The 13,728-nt window shown below is 37.4% G+C and overlaps 1 protein-coding gene across 1 annotated transcript in view; it reads right to left on the bottom strand.

Annotated features, from left to right (window-relative positions):
• LOC306886053 (calcium permeable stress-gated cation channel 1) overlaps positions 1–12,655 on the bottom strand; it is a gene marked incomplete at both ends in the record, with an annotated part of 30,587 nt that extends 17,932 nt beyond the window's left edge. The window contains 10 exons of the mRNA XM_079442914.1: positions 189–309; positions 400–480; positions 631–704; positions 1,372–1,480; positions 1,586–1,637; positions 4,881–5,023; positions 8,373–8,410; positions 9,039–9,126; positions 11,050–11,129; positions 12,422–12,655. Coding sequence (XP_079299040.1) covers positions 189–309; positions 400–480; positions 631–704; positions 1,372–1,480; positions 1,586–1,637; positions 4,881–5,023; positions 8,373–8,410; positions 9,039–9,126; positions 11,050–11,129; positions 12,422–12,655 — 1,020 coding nt within the window. The remainder of the gene's footprint in view (positions 1–188; positions 310–399; positions 481–630; positions 705–1,371; positions 1,481–1,585; positions 1,638–4,880; positions 5,024–8,372; positions 8,411–9,038; positions 9,127–11,049; positions 11,130–12,421) is intronic.
• Positions 12,656–13,728: the final 1,073 nt, after the last annotated feature.

Below are 13,728 nucleotides of genomic sequence, written 5' to 3'. Positions count from 1 at the left end.
GACATAAAGCATGAGAGATGTGTCTCTCATCTCCTCGCGGAGCAGTCCATGACTGACGGTTGGTGTATGGTGATCTCCAGTGGCCAACACGAGGAGGTGCAGTGCCAGCCATTCTATATGTATACAATCTGTACATATACAATTATATCCATTCTGACAACTATAATGACTATGTGAGGGACATTTACCTGTTCAAAGCCACATAAATCACAGCAGAAGATTTGTGCACAAGGGTGAGTCTTGATCATGATCCTGCCTTCCTTCTGAGCTTTGGTTGTGAAGTACAGCCTTCCTTTCATTGCTTTTCGCCTGTACGGGATATAGTTTTAATAGGGTTTAATATGCAATATTTGCAGACTGAGCTCTGTGTCATGCAGGAGACGTGCAAACGCAAATGACCTTTCTGAGTCCAGCTTCATTAGTTTTTGTACGTCAAAGCAGAACCGGATATCAGTGACGGTGCAGCTGGGGTAGGCTTCACTGTTTGGAGATAGAAGAGACATTGGCTTTTGAGTAAGTGAAAATTGAATGCCCTCAGTTGTGCTGACATTTAATATCAGAGATGCTGAAATATGGAGATCAAGCAATAGTTGTAATTCTGTGGATAACAGATCTGTGCTCTTCACTCACTGCAGGTGTTTGGTGATCAGGCCGGGATCAGAGATTTCTCTGGGAATTGAAGTTATCATTAGAGTTCTGGCCACCTGCAGTGATAATAAATCAAAAATGAAAGGTAGAAGTGCATTTTTTTTTTTTGGAAGAAAAACAATGCTTGCAAGCCAACAAACGAACAGTGTTGAGTTTTTTTGGTAGAAACTTGATCAATTACAACAACGTCAGAGATGTTTCTTTTCTTTTTTTAATGGTGAACACTACATATTTAAAAAAAATAATAAAAGGTCCTTTGTTTGCATATATGGTTCCATGAAGAAACTTTAAAATCCATGTGCAATCAAAAGGTTCTTTAGAGTGGAAAAAGGTTTTAAAATATACTTAAATATAAGAAAAAAATAAGAAAAAAATAGAAGGCACATCACAATTCCCCCAAAAATCTAATGTATGTAAAAATAGGCTTTATATTTTTATTTGATTAATTTATTATTTATTAATAATTATTTTTCATTAAATTTAGGTTTGCTTTTAAATGTAAATAAAAATATAATTAGTAATAAATAATTATTCATAAAATTATATTTATTTGTTTTTAAATTCTAAATGCCATATAAATATACAGCACAAAGTATATTTTAGACCTGAACAGTTTTTCATAAGAAGCCCTCGCTCGGTTTGCAAGCATTGTTAAAAGCAGTGCCCCTAATGGACCAGAAATGAGGTGTAATAACATGCGCACGAATACAGTTGTTCACCAACCTTCTCATCCTCTCTGTATTCCAGTCGTGAGGAGTGATGGGCCATACACAGTACTGTGATCACAAAATACAGTAGAGCAAAGATGCTGTGCAGCCACAGAAATATATTCCTAATGCACGAAGAAAAGAAAGTTATCAAGATCATACCAACGACTTCATACACAACAAGGCTATATGCTTTTCAGGTCTATATTCATCATAAAAAACAAACTTACTGTGCGGGGACATTAACCACTGTTGTTCGGCCGAAATTCTCTGGGCTATCTCCTGAAAAGCATAGAAATAAACAACTTGTGTAACATTTCATGCTCTTCTCACATACCAGCATCAAAAATAAAAACTCAGAAAGTAATTTGAGGCCCATGTGGTACAGTGCAAACTGAATGTGGAATAAAAAACTCGCTACACCTCAATCAAAGTTTGGTTGCTATGACAAATTTGTGAATGTGCCGGTTTATTTCACAAATACGGTGTCAAATTGTTGCATAGAGATGACAGCAAGCGTCAAAACCCCCCACCCTGTTTTAACCAGCCGGCCTCGAAGCTGCACCACAAACTGGTCTACCACACATCCACATTTAACACTTTTAGAGGACCGCAGTAAACTTCTGCCACCAAGGTCTTATGAAAGTCATTTGAAAAGCACATTGAAGGTCTGTAAACAACAAGAGGTAAAGCTGGTGGCTTTTCACAATGCTCTTCTTGTGGCATGGAAAGTCAAGGCCTTTCCCATATTTAACTTGGCCCTTCTAACTCTCTATCGTGCCTCCCAACCATCTTCAAACACTAGGGTGGTCTGAATTATGCTTTTACACATGTCCACTAATGGAGGGTTAAGACTGAGCTCTTCTACATCTTCAAGAGTTTTCCCAGGCTTTTCATAAAGTAATTAATCGACAGGCCCACACGGAATCTGCATCCGCAAAAAAACATACGCAAACCATTACACATTCTCCCAGCTTTGTATTTTTTTTTTAATTGTAGAACTTTCAGCTACACTTAATACAAACCCGATTCCAAAAAAGTTGGGACACTGTACAAATTGTGAATAAAAATAGAATGCAATGATGTGGAAGTTTCAAATTTCAATATTTTATTCAGAATACAACATAGATGACATATCAAATGTTTAAACTGAGAAAAGGTATCATTTTAAGGGAAAAATAAGTTTATTTTAAATTTCATGGCATCAACACGTCTCAAAAAAGTTGGGACAAGGCCATGTTTACCACTGTGTGGCATCCCTTCTTTTTATAACAGTCTGCAAACGTCTGGGGACTGATGAGACAAGTTGCTCAAGTTTAGGAATGGGAATGTTGTCCCATTCTTGTCTAATACAGGCTTCTAGTTGCTCAACTGTCTTAGGTCTTCTTTGTCGCATCTTCCTCTTTATGATGCGCCAAATGTTTTCTATGGGTGAAAGATCTGGACTGCAGGCTGGCCATTTCAGTACCTGGATCCTCCTTCTACGCAGCCATGATGTTGTAATTGATGCAGTATTTGGTCTGGCATTGCCATGCTGGAAAATGCAAGGTCTTCCCTGAAAGAGACGACGTCTGGATGGGAGCATATGTTGTTCTAGAACTTGGATATACTTTTCAGCATTGATGGTGCCTTTCCAGATGTGTGAGCTGCCCATGCCACACGCACTCATGCAACCCCATACCATCAGAGATGCAGGCTTCTGAACTGAGCGCTGATAACAACTTGGGTTGTCCTTGTCCTCTTTAGTCCGGATGACATGGCGTCCCATTTTTCCAAAAAGAACTTCAAATTTTGATTCGTCTGACCACAGAACAGTTTTCCACTTTGCCACAGTCCATTTTAAATAAGCCTTGGCCCAGAGAAAATGCCTGCGCTTCTGGATCATGTTTAGATATGGCTTCTTTTTTGACCTATAGAGTTTTAGCCGGCAACGGCGAATGGCACGGTGGATTGTGTTCACCGACAATGTTTTCTGGAAGTATTCCTGAGCCCATGTTGTGATTTCCATTACAGTAGCATTCCTGTATGTGATGCAGTGCTGTCTAAGGGCCCGAAGATCACGGGCATCCAGTATGGTTTTCCGGCCTTGACCCTTACGCACAGAGATTGTTCCAGATTCTCTGAATCTTTGGATGATATTATGCACTGTAGATGATGATAACTTCAAACTCTTTGCAATTTTTCTCTGAGAAACTCCTTTCTGATATTGCTCCACTATTTTTCGCCGCAGCATTGGGGGAATTGGTGATCCTCTTGCCATCTTGACTTCTGAGAGACACTGCCACTCTGAGAGGCTCTTTTTATACCCAATCATGTTGCCAGTTGACCTAATAAGTTGCAAATTGGTCCTCCAGCTGTTCCTTATATGTACATTTAACTTTTCCGGCCTCTTATTGCTACCTGTCCCAACTTTTTTGGAATGTGTAGCTCTCATGAAATCTAAAATGAGCCAATATTTGGCATGACATTTCAAAATGTCTCACTTTCAACATTTGATATGTTATCTATATTCTATTGTGAATAAAATATAAGTTTATGAGATTTGTAAATTATTGCATTCCTTTTTTATTTGTAATTTGTAATTAATTTTGGAATCGGGTTTGTACATTTTAGCATGTTAAAATACATTCTGCAGAATTCCCTTCAAGTCAATACAGAAAATGTACATTGCCGTCAAAAGTTTGGGGTCGGTCAGATTTGTTGATTTTGTCTCTTATGTTTACCAAAAAATACAATAAAAGCAGTGGTATACTTAAGTATTATAATAATTTAAAATAACTGTTCCAATTTTGATACATAATAAAATATAATTTATTCCTGTGATGGCAAAGCTGAATTTTCAGGAGCCATTTCTCCACTCTTCAGCGTCACATGAACCTTCAGAAATCATCTAATATGCTGCTTTGCTGCTCAAGAAACTATTCTTATTATTATCAATATTAAAAACAGTTAGGCAATTAGCAGCAATCAGATGAAATATAAATTTTTTTCTTAACTTATTTTTTTTTATAAAGTAAAAAAGTAAAATAGTAGACGGCAGGCTGTACATACTGTGTAGTATGCACTACACTAGTATTCCATTCTGAACATATAGTCAGTGTTTTAAAAGAACAACAGATCCATTTCTTACACACAGGAATCAACCTGTGAATGTCTTACTCAAAGGAGTAAAGAAAGTATTTAATTTTCCTTTTAAAATGTGCATTAGATAAATTTCAGTGTATGCCGTCATGCAATTAAGCATTTTTTAAAAAGTAATTTCAGGTCATGTGGGCCAAATTCATTCGTAGAAAGAAACTTAACACTAACAATCTGTCAAAACTAATTCATGAGATTATTCTAAAGAGTCTTTTTTAGGTGCAAGCACACTGATGATTTAAGATGTAATGTTGATGTAATGTTGTTTTAAAGTTTACTGCCTTTTCCTGGATACCAAACGTGTTGTGTCTGTTGTCATGAATCCTTTATGGCTGAGCTCTACTAGAGTAAATAGTAACCAGGCAGTTATGGATCTGGTGGAAGTACCGAGGAGGTTCCCAGAGAGGTTGACAGGCAAGACGATGGTGAGTGACAGCAAACACACCACCATCATGAGCAGGATGATGTGACGCTGGAAAGACAGGTACGTGACCGCATCAATGCCACATTTACTGCGGATCTCTTCATCCCTACGGGAAGAATAAGGACACAAAAGTCTATTAAAAAAAGCCTATTTACAATTGCTTTTTTTTATTTGGCAGACACTTTTATCCAAAACAAACATCAGTATGTGGGTGACAACTAAATGCAAATTTTTTTAAATCCCATCCATGCGTTTATACAAAAATAAAAAGAACATGCAGTTCAAACATACAAATCATTTAACCTTCGACTGTCCTGATGTTATAATGAAGAAAAAAGCCAACTAATTTAAAAAAAAGAAAGAAAGAAAGAAAGAAAGAAAGAAAGAAAGAAAGAAAGAAAAATAACAACTTTGGCTTTTGGCATCTTCTGTTATTGTGGTTCAACCAACATGCAGACAAATCAAACCAAAACAAGACAAACCAAAACGCAAAGCAAAGAATTCATGATATTTCTAAAACAAACTTTTTTCACTGAAAATATATTTTTTGGAAAATGTGTTTTCTCACATATATGAATGGTTCCAGTACAGCACATGACATTTTAGAATCAATAAATTGAGGCTTTTCTTGAGAATCAGACTGCTTTTCAAATGTTTGCGGTCAGTATGCTGTTTAGTTTTTAACTTTCTATTCATAAAAGAATCCTGAAAATATCAAGTTCAAGTTGAGCTTTATTGTCATTCCGCTACATGTGGGACAAAATTGTCGTGCCTCGCAGGACCACGGTGCTACATAAATACAGACATACAACAATGAAGTAAAAAACACTATAAACCTATACACAACTAACCTATAAGTATACTATATATAAGTATTTACCCTATACAAAGTAAAAAATTTAAGAACAAATACAAACTATACGAATGCTTCACAAATACTGTACATGTGCAAAGAGAGACATTTTGAGTCAAGCAGCTGGTTGGGGAACAGTGCGGGATGATTTGTAGTGCATGAGCATGTAAACATACATATATTGCTGAGTCTTTTGTGGGATTGTGTACACGCAGCAGTGTGTGTAAAGTGTCTAGTGTGTACTACAGGTGGTTTGTACAGGCCCACTCACCTGTGTGTAGCACACTTCAAATTCCACAAAAAAAAAGTTCCATACAGTTTTTTCTTTGGTGTGGTAAGGTTGGGGGGGTGTTTGAGGTGGTCCATGTTTCAGGAGGTAGGGGTTTACATGGGGTTTCAGAGGGGGGCGGGGTGATTTGAGTTCAGGGCTCTCACAGCCTGGGGAAAAAAGCTGTTGAGCAGTCTGGCGGAGCGGGATCTGATGCTCCGGTACCGTCTTCCTGATGGTAGGAGCTGGAAGAGATTGTGGGAGGGATGGGTGGAGTCCTTCACGATGCTGTTGGTTTTACTGAAGCATCGTGTAAGGAAAATGTCCAGGATAGAGGGGAGAGGGACACAGATGATCTTTGCAGCTGTGTTCACTGTCCGCTGGAGGGTCTTGCGGTCAGCAGCACTGCAGTTCCCGTACCAGACAGTGATGCAGCTGGTCAGCACACTCTCAATGGTGCCTCTGTAGAATGTGGTGAGGATGGGTGGAGGGAGACTTGCTCTTTTCAGCCGGCGGAGAAAGTGTAGGCGCTGTTGTGCCTTTTTGGAGAGTGACATGGTGTTGGTGGTCCAGGTGAGATCCTCTGTGATGTGCACCCCCAGGAATTTAGTGCTGCTGACTCTCTCCACAGTCGAGCTGTCGATGGTCAGTGGGGGGTGGTCAACAGAGTTTCTTCTGAAGTCCATCACAACCTCCTTTGTCTTCTCCACATTGAGGGACAGATTGTTAGTGCCACACCATTCAGCCAGCTGTGCCATTTCCTCTCTGTAGTGCGTTTCATCGTTGTTGCTGATGAGACCTACCACTGTTGTGTCATCGGCAAACTTGATGATGTGGTTGGAGCTGAACTTGGCAGTGCAGTCGTGGGTCAGCAGTGTGAAGAGCAGCGGGTTGAGCACACAGCCTTGTGGGGCCCCTGTGCTCAGTGTGGTAGTGATCGAAGTGTTGTGGCCGACACGGACTGACTGAGGTCTTCCGGATAGAAAGTCCAGGATCCAATTACACAGGGAATTGTTAAGGCCCAGCAGGTTTAGTTTATTTATGAGCTGTTGTGGGATTATTGTGTTGAATTCTGAGTCGAATAACTCCATGAATGGCGGCGCGATCAGACGCAGCTGCTACTCCGGGTGCCAAAGACGGTGCTTTTATGTCTTTTAATGTAGTCTGTTCGTCTCCAAATAGTGTCAGTTTACTGCTAACTCATAAGGAAATCACCCCAAAACTCATCTATGATCGCCAAAGTCTTTTGGATATCGGCAACGCATACAAACAACAACTCTCGCCGGCGGCTATGCATCACAATTTCCACAAAAACATTTAACAGCTGTTTCCAATATTATAATAATAATAACAAGAAATGTTTCTTTAGCACCAAATCAACATACTAAAATAATTTCGGAAGGATCATGTGACTCTGAAGACTGAATAATGGCTGCTGAAAATTCAGCTTTGCAATCACAAAATTAAATCATATTTTACAATGTTTCAAAACAGAAAACAGTTGTTTTAAGTTGTAATAATATTTAAAAATATGACAGTTTTTACTGTATTTCTGATGAAAATAAAAGAAAAAAACATTTAGAAATCTTACCGACCCCAAATGTTCGAATGGTAGTGTACAGTATATTCAAGTTTTTCAAAACCACATAAAACCAACATGAGATTCTCATGTTGGTTTTTCTGTGGTTTTGAAAAATTTGATGAGAACGAACATGTGGCACACGTTTTAAACTAGATTTTTCTCTTTCCTTGTAAAAGATTTTTCATTTTTTAAATCATGAACATATTATTGACCCATGTGCATTCTCTAAGAATCAAACTTATGACTATGGTTTTTCTAGATCTGCACTAGTTGAACTAAAGAGCAAACACAATCTCTTTGAGTGTTTTCAGTGTGTTTCCAATGAATTATTGACTTCGGTCAATAATATATATGTGGCGGCCTTTAAAAGACCATACAAATACATGAGGGCATTGGGGGCTATTATGATTACAAGGAGCCCTCGTAGACACACCCACACACACCCCTCCGTCCTCGCCTCACACAGAGCGAGGAAACTCTCAGCGTGGCCTCTCGGTCGCCGGGGAGTTCAAGAAGCTTTTAAGGGAACCAGTTAAATATGGCACCAACATGCCATTTGAGTCGTCCAAATAACATCTCTGCAACCGTGGAGACAGACTAGCTAGTTTACGGTTCTGAAAGGTTTTTGAGCGTGCCCAGACGTTAGACGTGCTGGTCCACCTTCACCCTGTGTTTTCCTTTCTTAATGAGATATAACATGAGCAAACAGGACGCTGGCTGATGTCATCACCATGCATTTCTTGCACACTTACTTCATGTGGTACAGAGATGTGAGCCAGGAACAGAAGCCCTATAAAGAAAGGGAGGGAAGACAACGGTGTCATAAAAAGGTCTGGCATATAAAAAAAAGAGTGCGTCTGGCTAGCTTAGCATCTGTCAGAATCATTTGTCCTTTAAGTGAACGCGGATAGCGTAACAAGTGGAAAAAGCCATGCGAATGCATGCAATATCTTTAACGTGGCTGTGATGTCTTGAACTGTCATTGCACATAAAACGCAAGGAGACAGAGTGAGGTCAGAATATAAATGGACAGATAGTGTGCATAAAAGAAAATAGCGTCTAAGTGCACAGGCTATTTTATATGACATCAGCCCTGGGGCGACGCTCCGTAATAATCCACGTCGACAGATTGAACTTTGTTTGTGCCTCTGTATGTCTTTACGTTTCAGCGGTAGTAAATTCTCATCACTGTGAAGATGATAGTGACATTAAAAACACAATCTATTAGTTGTACTCAATGCTATTATTTCTTTCTAGGCAGAGGTGTCGTTGATTAAGACAAGGCCCTGTGGTTTTTTGCACTGCCAAATGTCGTAAATTCAAGCAAAGATCCTGTTTCTGCATGATCAAACATTTTTTAAATGTCTGTGATGTAGTTTGTTGCTTTGTTTCTTTCTTCTTTTACAAAAGGTTCTTACCATGTCCTTGGTCTCGGAGTCTGATGGGCTGGATTCTGACGGGGTTTTCTCTTTCTCACTTTGTTCTCCATAGAATAGTGATGTCAAGCTATAGAACAAAGACAAACAATCAAATTGACAGGTAACACTTAAAAAATATATATACTTCACACACTGTTAGAGAATTCTATGAACTATATGTAGGATTTTGCTAGACTGGGGCAAGTTATCACAGTTTTTACTACATGTTTTTCAAGATGGGTATATTTTGTATGTTATAACTAGTATTAATACTTTAAATGTTAATATAAAAAAAATTATCATAATCATTGTTTCTCATAAAGTACTAACTATTGACTACAAAAAAGCTATTGAATATTTTCCATAAACGCCCTAGAAAAAGATACAGTTAATTTAACACACACAATAACATTGTTTGAAATATAAACTTGCATCAAAATTCAAAAGCCAACTTCTATATTTCTATATTAATGTATTATAGGCAATTTAATAGCTTTTCAGCAAAAATAAAAAGTAGAGCAACTGGAACACAAAAAAACTCACATTCAAAATGTAATTGAATTAATCCTATAATTTACAAGCTATAAAACACTTGTGATAACTTGCAACGACCTGACGTTTACCGTCATCCTGTGAACACAATTGAACATTTCAGTTAAAACCTACCTTCATTTTACAGTATAGTAGTTGATAAATGCTTGAATGTGTGCTTTTATACTTGTTACTTTGGGTGACACTTTATTACTAGCATATTGACTGTTTATTAGTACTTATAAAGCACATATTAATGCCTTAATCTGTATGACCATATTTTAGATCCCTTAAATATCTAAACATAACTACAACAACTACCTTAGTACGCAGCAAGTTAGGAGTTTGAGGAAAAACTCTTGGTTAATAGTGAATGAGTTCCATAATCTGAAGTGTTACCCAGATGACCACATATAAAACAACCATTTAAGCAAATTAACTTTTGATTCAAAACCGTACTAAGATATAACCCTTGTGACAACTAGCCATAGTCTTCTGTAAATAAAGTATGTTGTTAGTCCCTTCATCCCTCTCAAGCTTCAATCAAGGATAGGCCTGAAATTTTTTTTTTCAGAGTCTTAACTCAATGCCAGATCCAAAATTTGCCTAAAGATCAGAAAATTGCAAGCATTTCCACCCAGGTCTATTATAGGCAATGAAAAGTAGCAGGTGAAAATGCTATTTCTGGGAAAGCCAGAGCTTTCTCTGTGGCCTGATGCAATGCTTTGCAAATATACTCACTAAGAATCAGCTGCACATTCACATAAACAAAGACTTTAATGCTACATGCTGATGCAGAAGAAAGCAGCGCTGCTGCAACAAAAGTCTTAAGATGTATGATTGAATTCCACCCACTTGCTCCCACAGGGATACTGTGTGTGTGTGTGTGTGTGAGCTGAAATTTCTTTAATATATATATTTTTTTCAAGAAACAAGTCTCTTGAAAATATGAGCAAAATATAAATAAAATGGAATTTAAAATGAAATGCAGAAGAACAACAAATTACAAAATGTGTGTATATATATATATATATATATATGTGTGTGTGTGTGTGTGTGTGTGTGTGTGTGTGTGTGTGCATGTATGTGTGTGTGTCTGTATAAATATATATGAGAGAGAGAGAGAGAGAGAGAGAGAGAGAGAGAGAGAGAGAGAGAGAATAACTGACGATGGGCCGTTGAATTATTAGAAAATAATGCACACCTGAGGTGGTAATGTGGCCACAATGTGAGGCTCTGTTGTATAAATACATACAGTTTATATTGTTTATTTATATATAAGATAATATATAATAAATCACCAAATAATCAGGCCAATACTATAACATCATGATCCAAACTGTCCTGTGTAACCAGCAGGTGGCACCAGGATCTCACACTGACCTGCTAAGTATTCAGTTCACTCAGCCACCACACACAGTTGTTCAATTATTGACATCTTAATGCATTCTTCAAACAATCAACAGTTCTGAGATGATACCTGTCATTTTCCATAAGCAGAGCCAGGCGGCCATAGTCCCACGCTGCCTTCCTCAAACAGGAGAAGATCAGAAGCAGGAACTAAAATACAGAGACACCAAACCAGTTATATCAGCATACATATTGTGTTTTTAGAGTGGCCTTAATAAAAAAATAAATAAGTAATGTACAGGGAAACTGTTAATAAATGATGCACACAGTGAACCTTATCTAATGCTCATATAGAGAATGCGAATAATCCAGAATATACCCAGAAGTCACTACGTCACTTTAAATGTGTGTCAAAGCTATTGATATAAATAGAGTAAGAACTGTTTGTGTAAGCAAGCACTTACACTCACTAGACCCCTGGCCAGCAGTAATAATTAGCCATTTCTTTGTCCGGGGAGAGACGAGGTGAGTGGTTGTCTTGGAAACTAACAGGCAGTGTGGTCTGCATGCACACTTGTGTTCATAATGACTCCGGAAGGAAGAGTCAACAAGACAAGACAACTTAAAACACTGACTGCTGGGAAGCTACAGGTTTATATTGAGCTTCCTAGGTTGCTGGTTAGCAACTTGTTCTTAAAGGTGAAGCATGTCATTTCTGTCCCAGAAATGTCACCAAAAAGAACTGGAAAAAAAAAAAACCCACTCCTGCTGTTTATAATTTACATAATCGATTCATTCTTTTGAGTCACACGGTTTCAATACATCGGTTGATGCAGTTTACAAAATTCATTCTCAAAATAATCTGATTTGGTTGTCAAGTTGAATTCAAAAGTTCAAAAGTTTGGGGTCAGTAAGATAAAAAAAGAGAAAAGAAATGAATGATTTTAATAAGAAAACGTGTATTGAATTGATCAAAAGTTTTTTAAAACAGACCTCAAACTTTTGAACTTAATTTTGAATATGGGTGTACTGTAGTGGGACTTTAGAGATAAATTTTACGCAAGCTATATTTTTTATTTTGATTTTGGAGTGAAATATGATTTCCCAGATAACACACATATGTCTGCAAGATGTCTGTTAAAGATTACTTTATCTGCTGTGTACAAACATCTGATAAACGTCTTTAAGATGTCAGTTTTACATACATTCTAAATCAAAAACATCTTATAGACATTTTCTTTTTTTAAGATTTATTTTTGTCATTTTGCCTTTATTAAGTGTAGAATAGACAAGAAGCAAAGTGCGAGAAAGACAGGGAGGTGGGATCAGGAAAGGTTCTTGAGCCGGGATTCGAACTCGGGATGCCCATAGCACAATGGCATTATATGTCAGTGTTATACATCTTGCATAGACTGAACGCTTAATCAGTAAATCAAGAAAATAAATTAATGTCATGCAACTGCAGCTAAACAATGCTGTAGAACTTTTTAAATATGTTGTACCAGCCACAGAACAACGTTGATGGTGAGGACGGTGGGGACTCCTCCGAAAGGCAGGCCCTGCAGGACGCTGCTGCGGGAGTGAGAGCGATAACATCTCTCCGCTGTGCTGTTCTCCTCCATCAGTGAGCCCAGGAAACTCCTAACATCCAGCTCCTCCACAGGACTGCCACCACCTGCGGGCCAGGACTCAAACACCGGCTGAGCCGTAGCCCACAGGTCAGAGCGCACCGCCATGACAGTGGCACGGGTCTCAGAAAGCCCTTCAAACGTCAGCGCATCACTGAGGAGAGATGGAGACAAAAAAACAAAAAAATTAATCGGGTGAAAAGTTTGAAAAGATAACATTGAATATACTCAAATGATGACGTAAACTACAAAATTAGTCGATCTGGAAACATAAAACAGCCTCAGAGACTTACTGAACATCTCAGTTTAGGAGAAATACTGGAGTTCATATCGGTGTTACATTAAAAACATTAGCTTTAATGTATTTTTAATGTAAAGAGAAATGTTCAAAACTTCAGCAAAAACTAGTAAAAATAAAGTACTGAAATGTAAATTAAAAGTGAAAATAAAAATAAAAACTTGTTTAAAGTATTAATAAATAATATATTATATAAATGTATATAGATTTCTGACTTTTGATCAAAGACTATGTATTTTGGCATATTTTTCATTTTCATTTCATTTATTTATTCTCTTTTCATGGTAATGCAACACGAAATGCCACAACAATCCAACAACACAACAAAAATACATTCCATGACAAGAAGAACAGGAGTAGGATGAAGAAAAAAAAATCTTATAAACTCCTACCCCATTCTTATATTAAGAAAATTACAAATTAGATGGCTTCACCGACATGAAAAATAAAATAAAAAAATAACACCACCAAAAAAAAATAACAAAAATAGCCCAGACCAAATGTAATCTACTTTCAATTTTAACAATTTTCCCTTTTTATTTATTTATTTATTATTATTAATTCTGCTTACACAACATTAAACAAACAAAAACAACAATAATACAATAATGACAACTCTGACAACGAAAACAACGACGAGACCATCATTGACCATCATCTTTGTACAAGTGAAGTATCTTCTGTTTATACTTATATTTAAATCGAAGAATATTTGAACAACATTTTAGATCATTTTCTAGTAAATTCCATCTTTTCACACCAGAAACTGAGACACACATTTGTTTGAGGGTATTTCCAGCAAAAGGTTGTTTAAAATCATTATTTCTTCTGCTTGTCTCACTATTCACAGTAAAAAGGGTTTGCAATCCATCCGGTAACAGGC

Source organism: Barbus barbus, assembly GCF_936440315.1.
Source record: "Barbus barbus genome assembly, chromosome: 20".
Taxonomy (NCBI): domain Eukaryota; kingdom Metazoa; phylum Chordata; class Actinopteri; order Cypriniformes; family Cyprinidae; genus Barbus; species Barbus barbus.
Note: the sequence above shows the minus strand (reverse complement) of the source record. Positions and strands in the feature narration are given on the sequence as shown.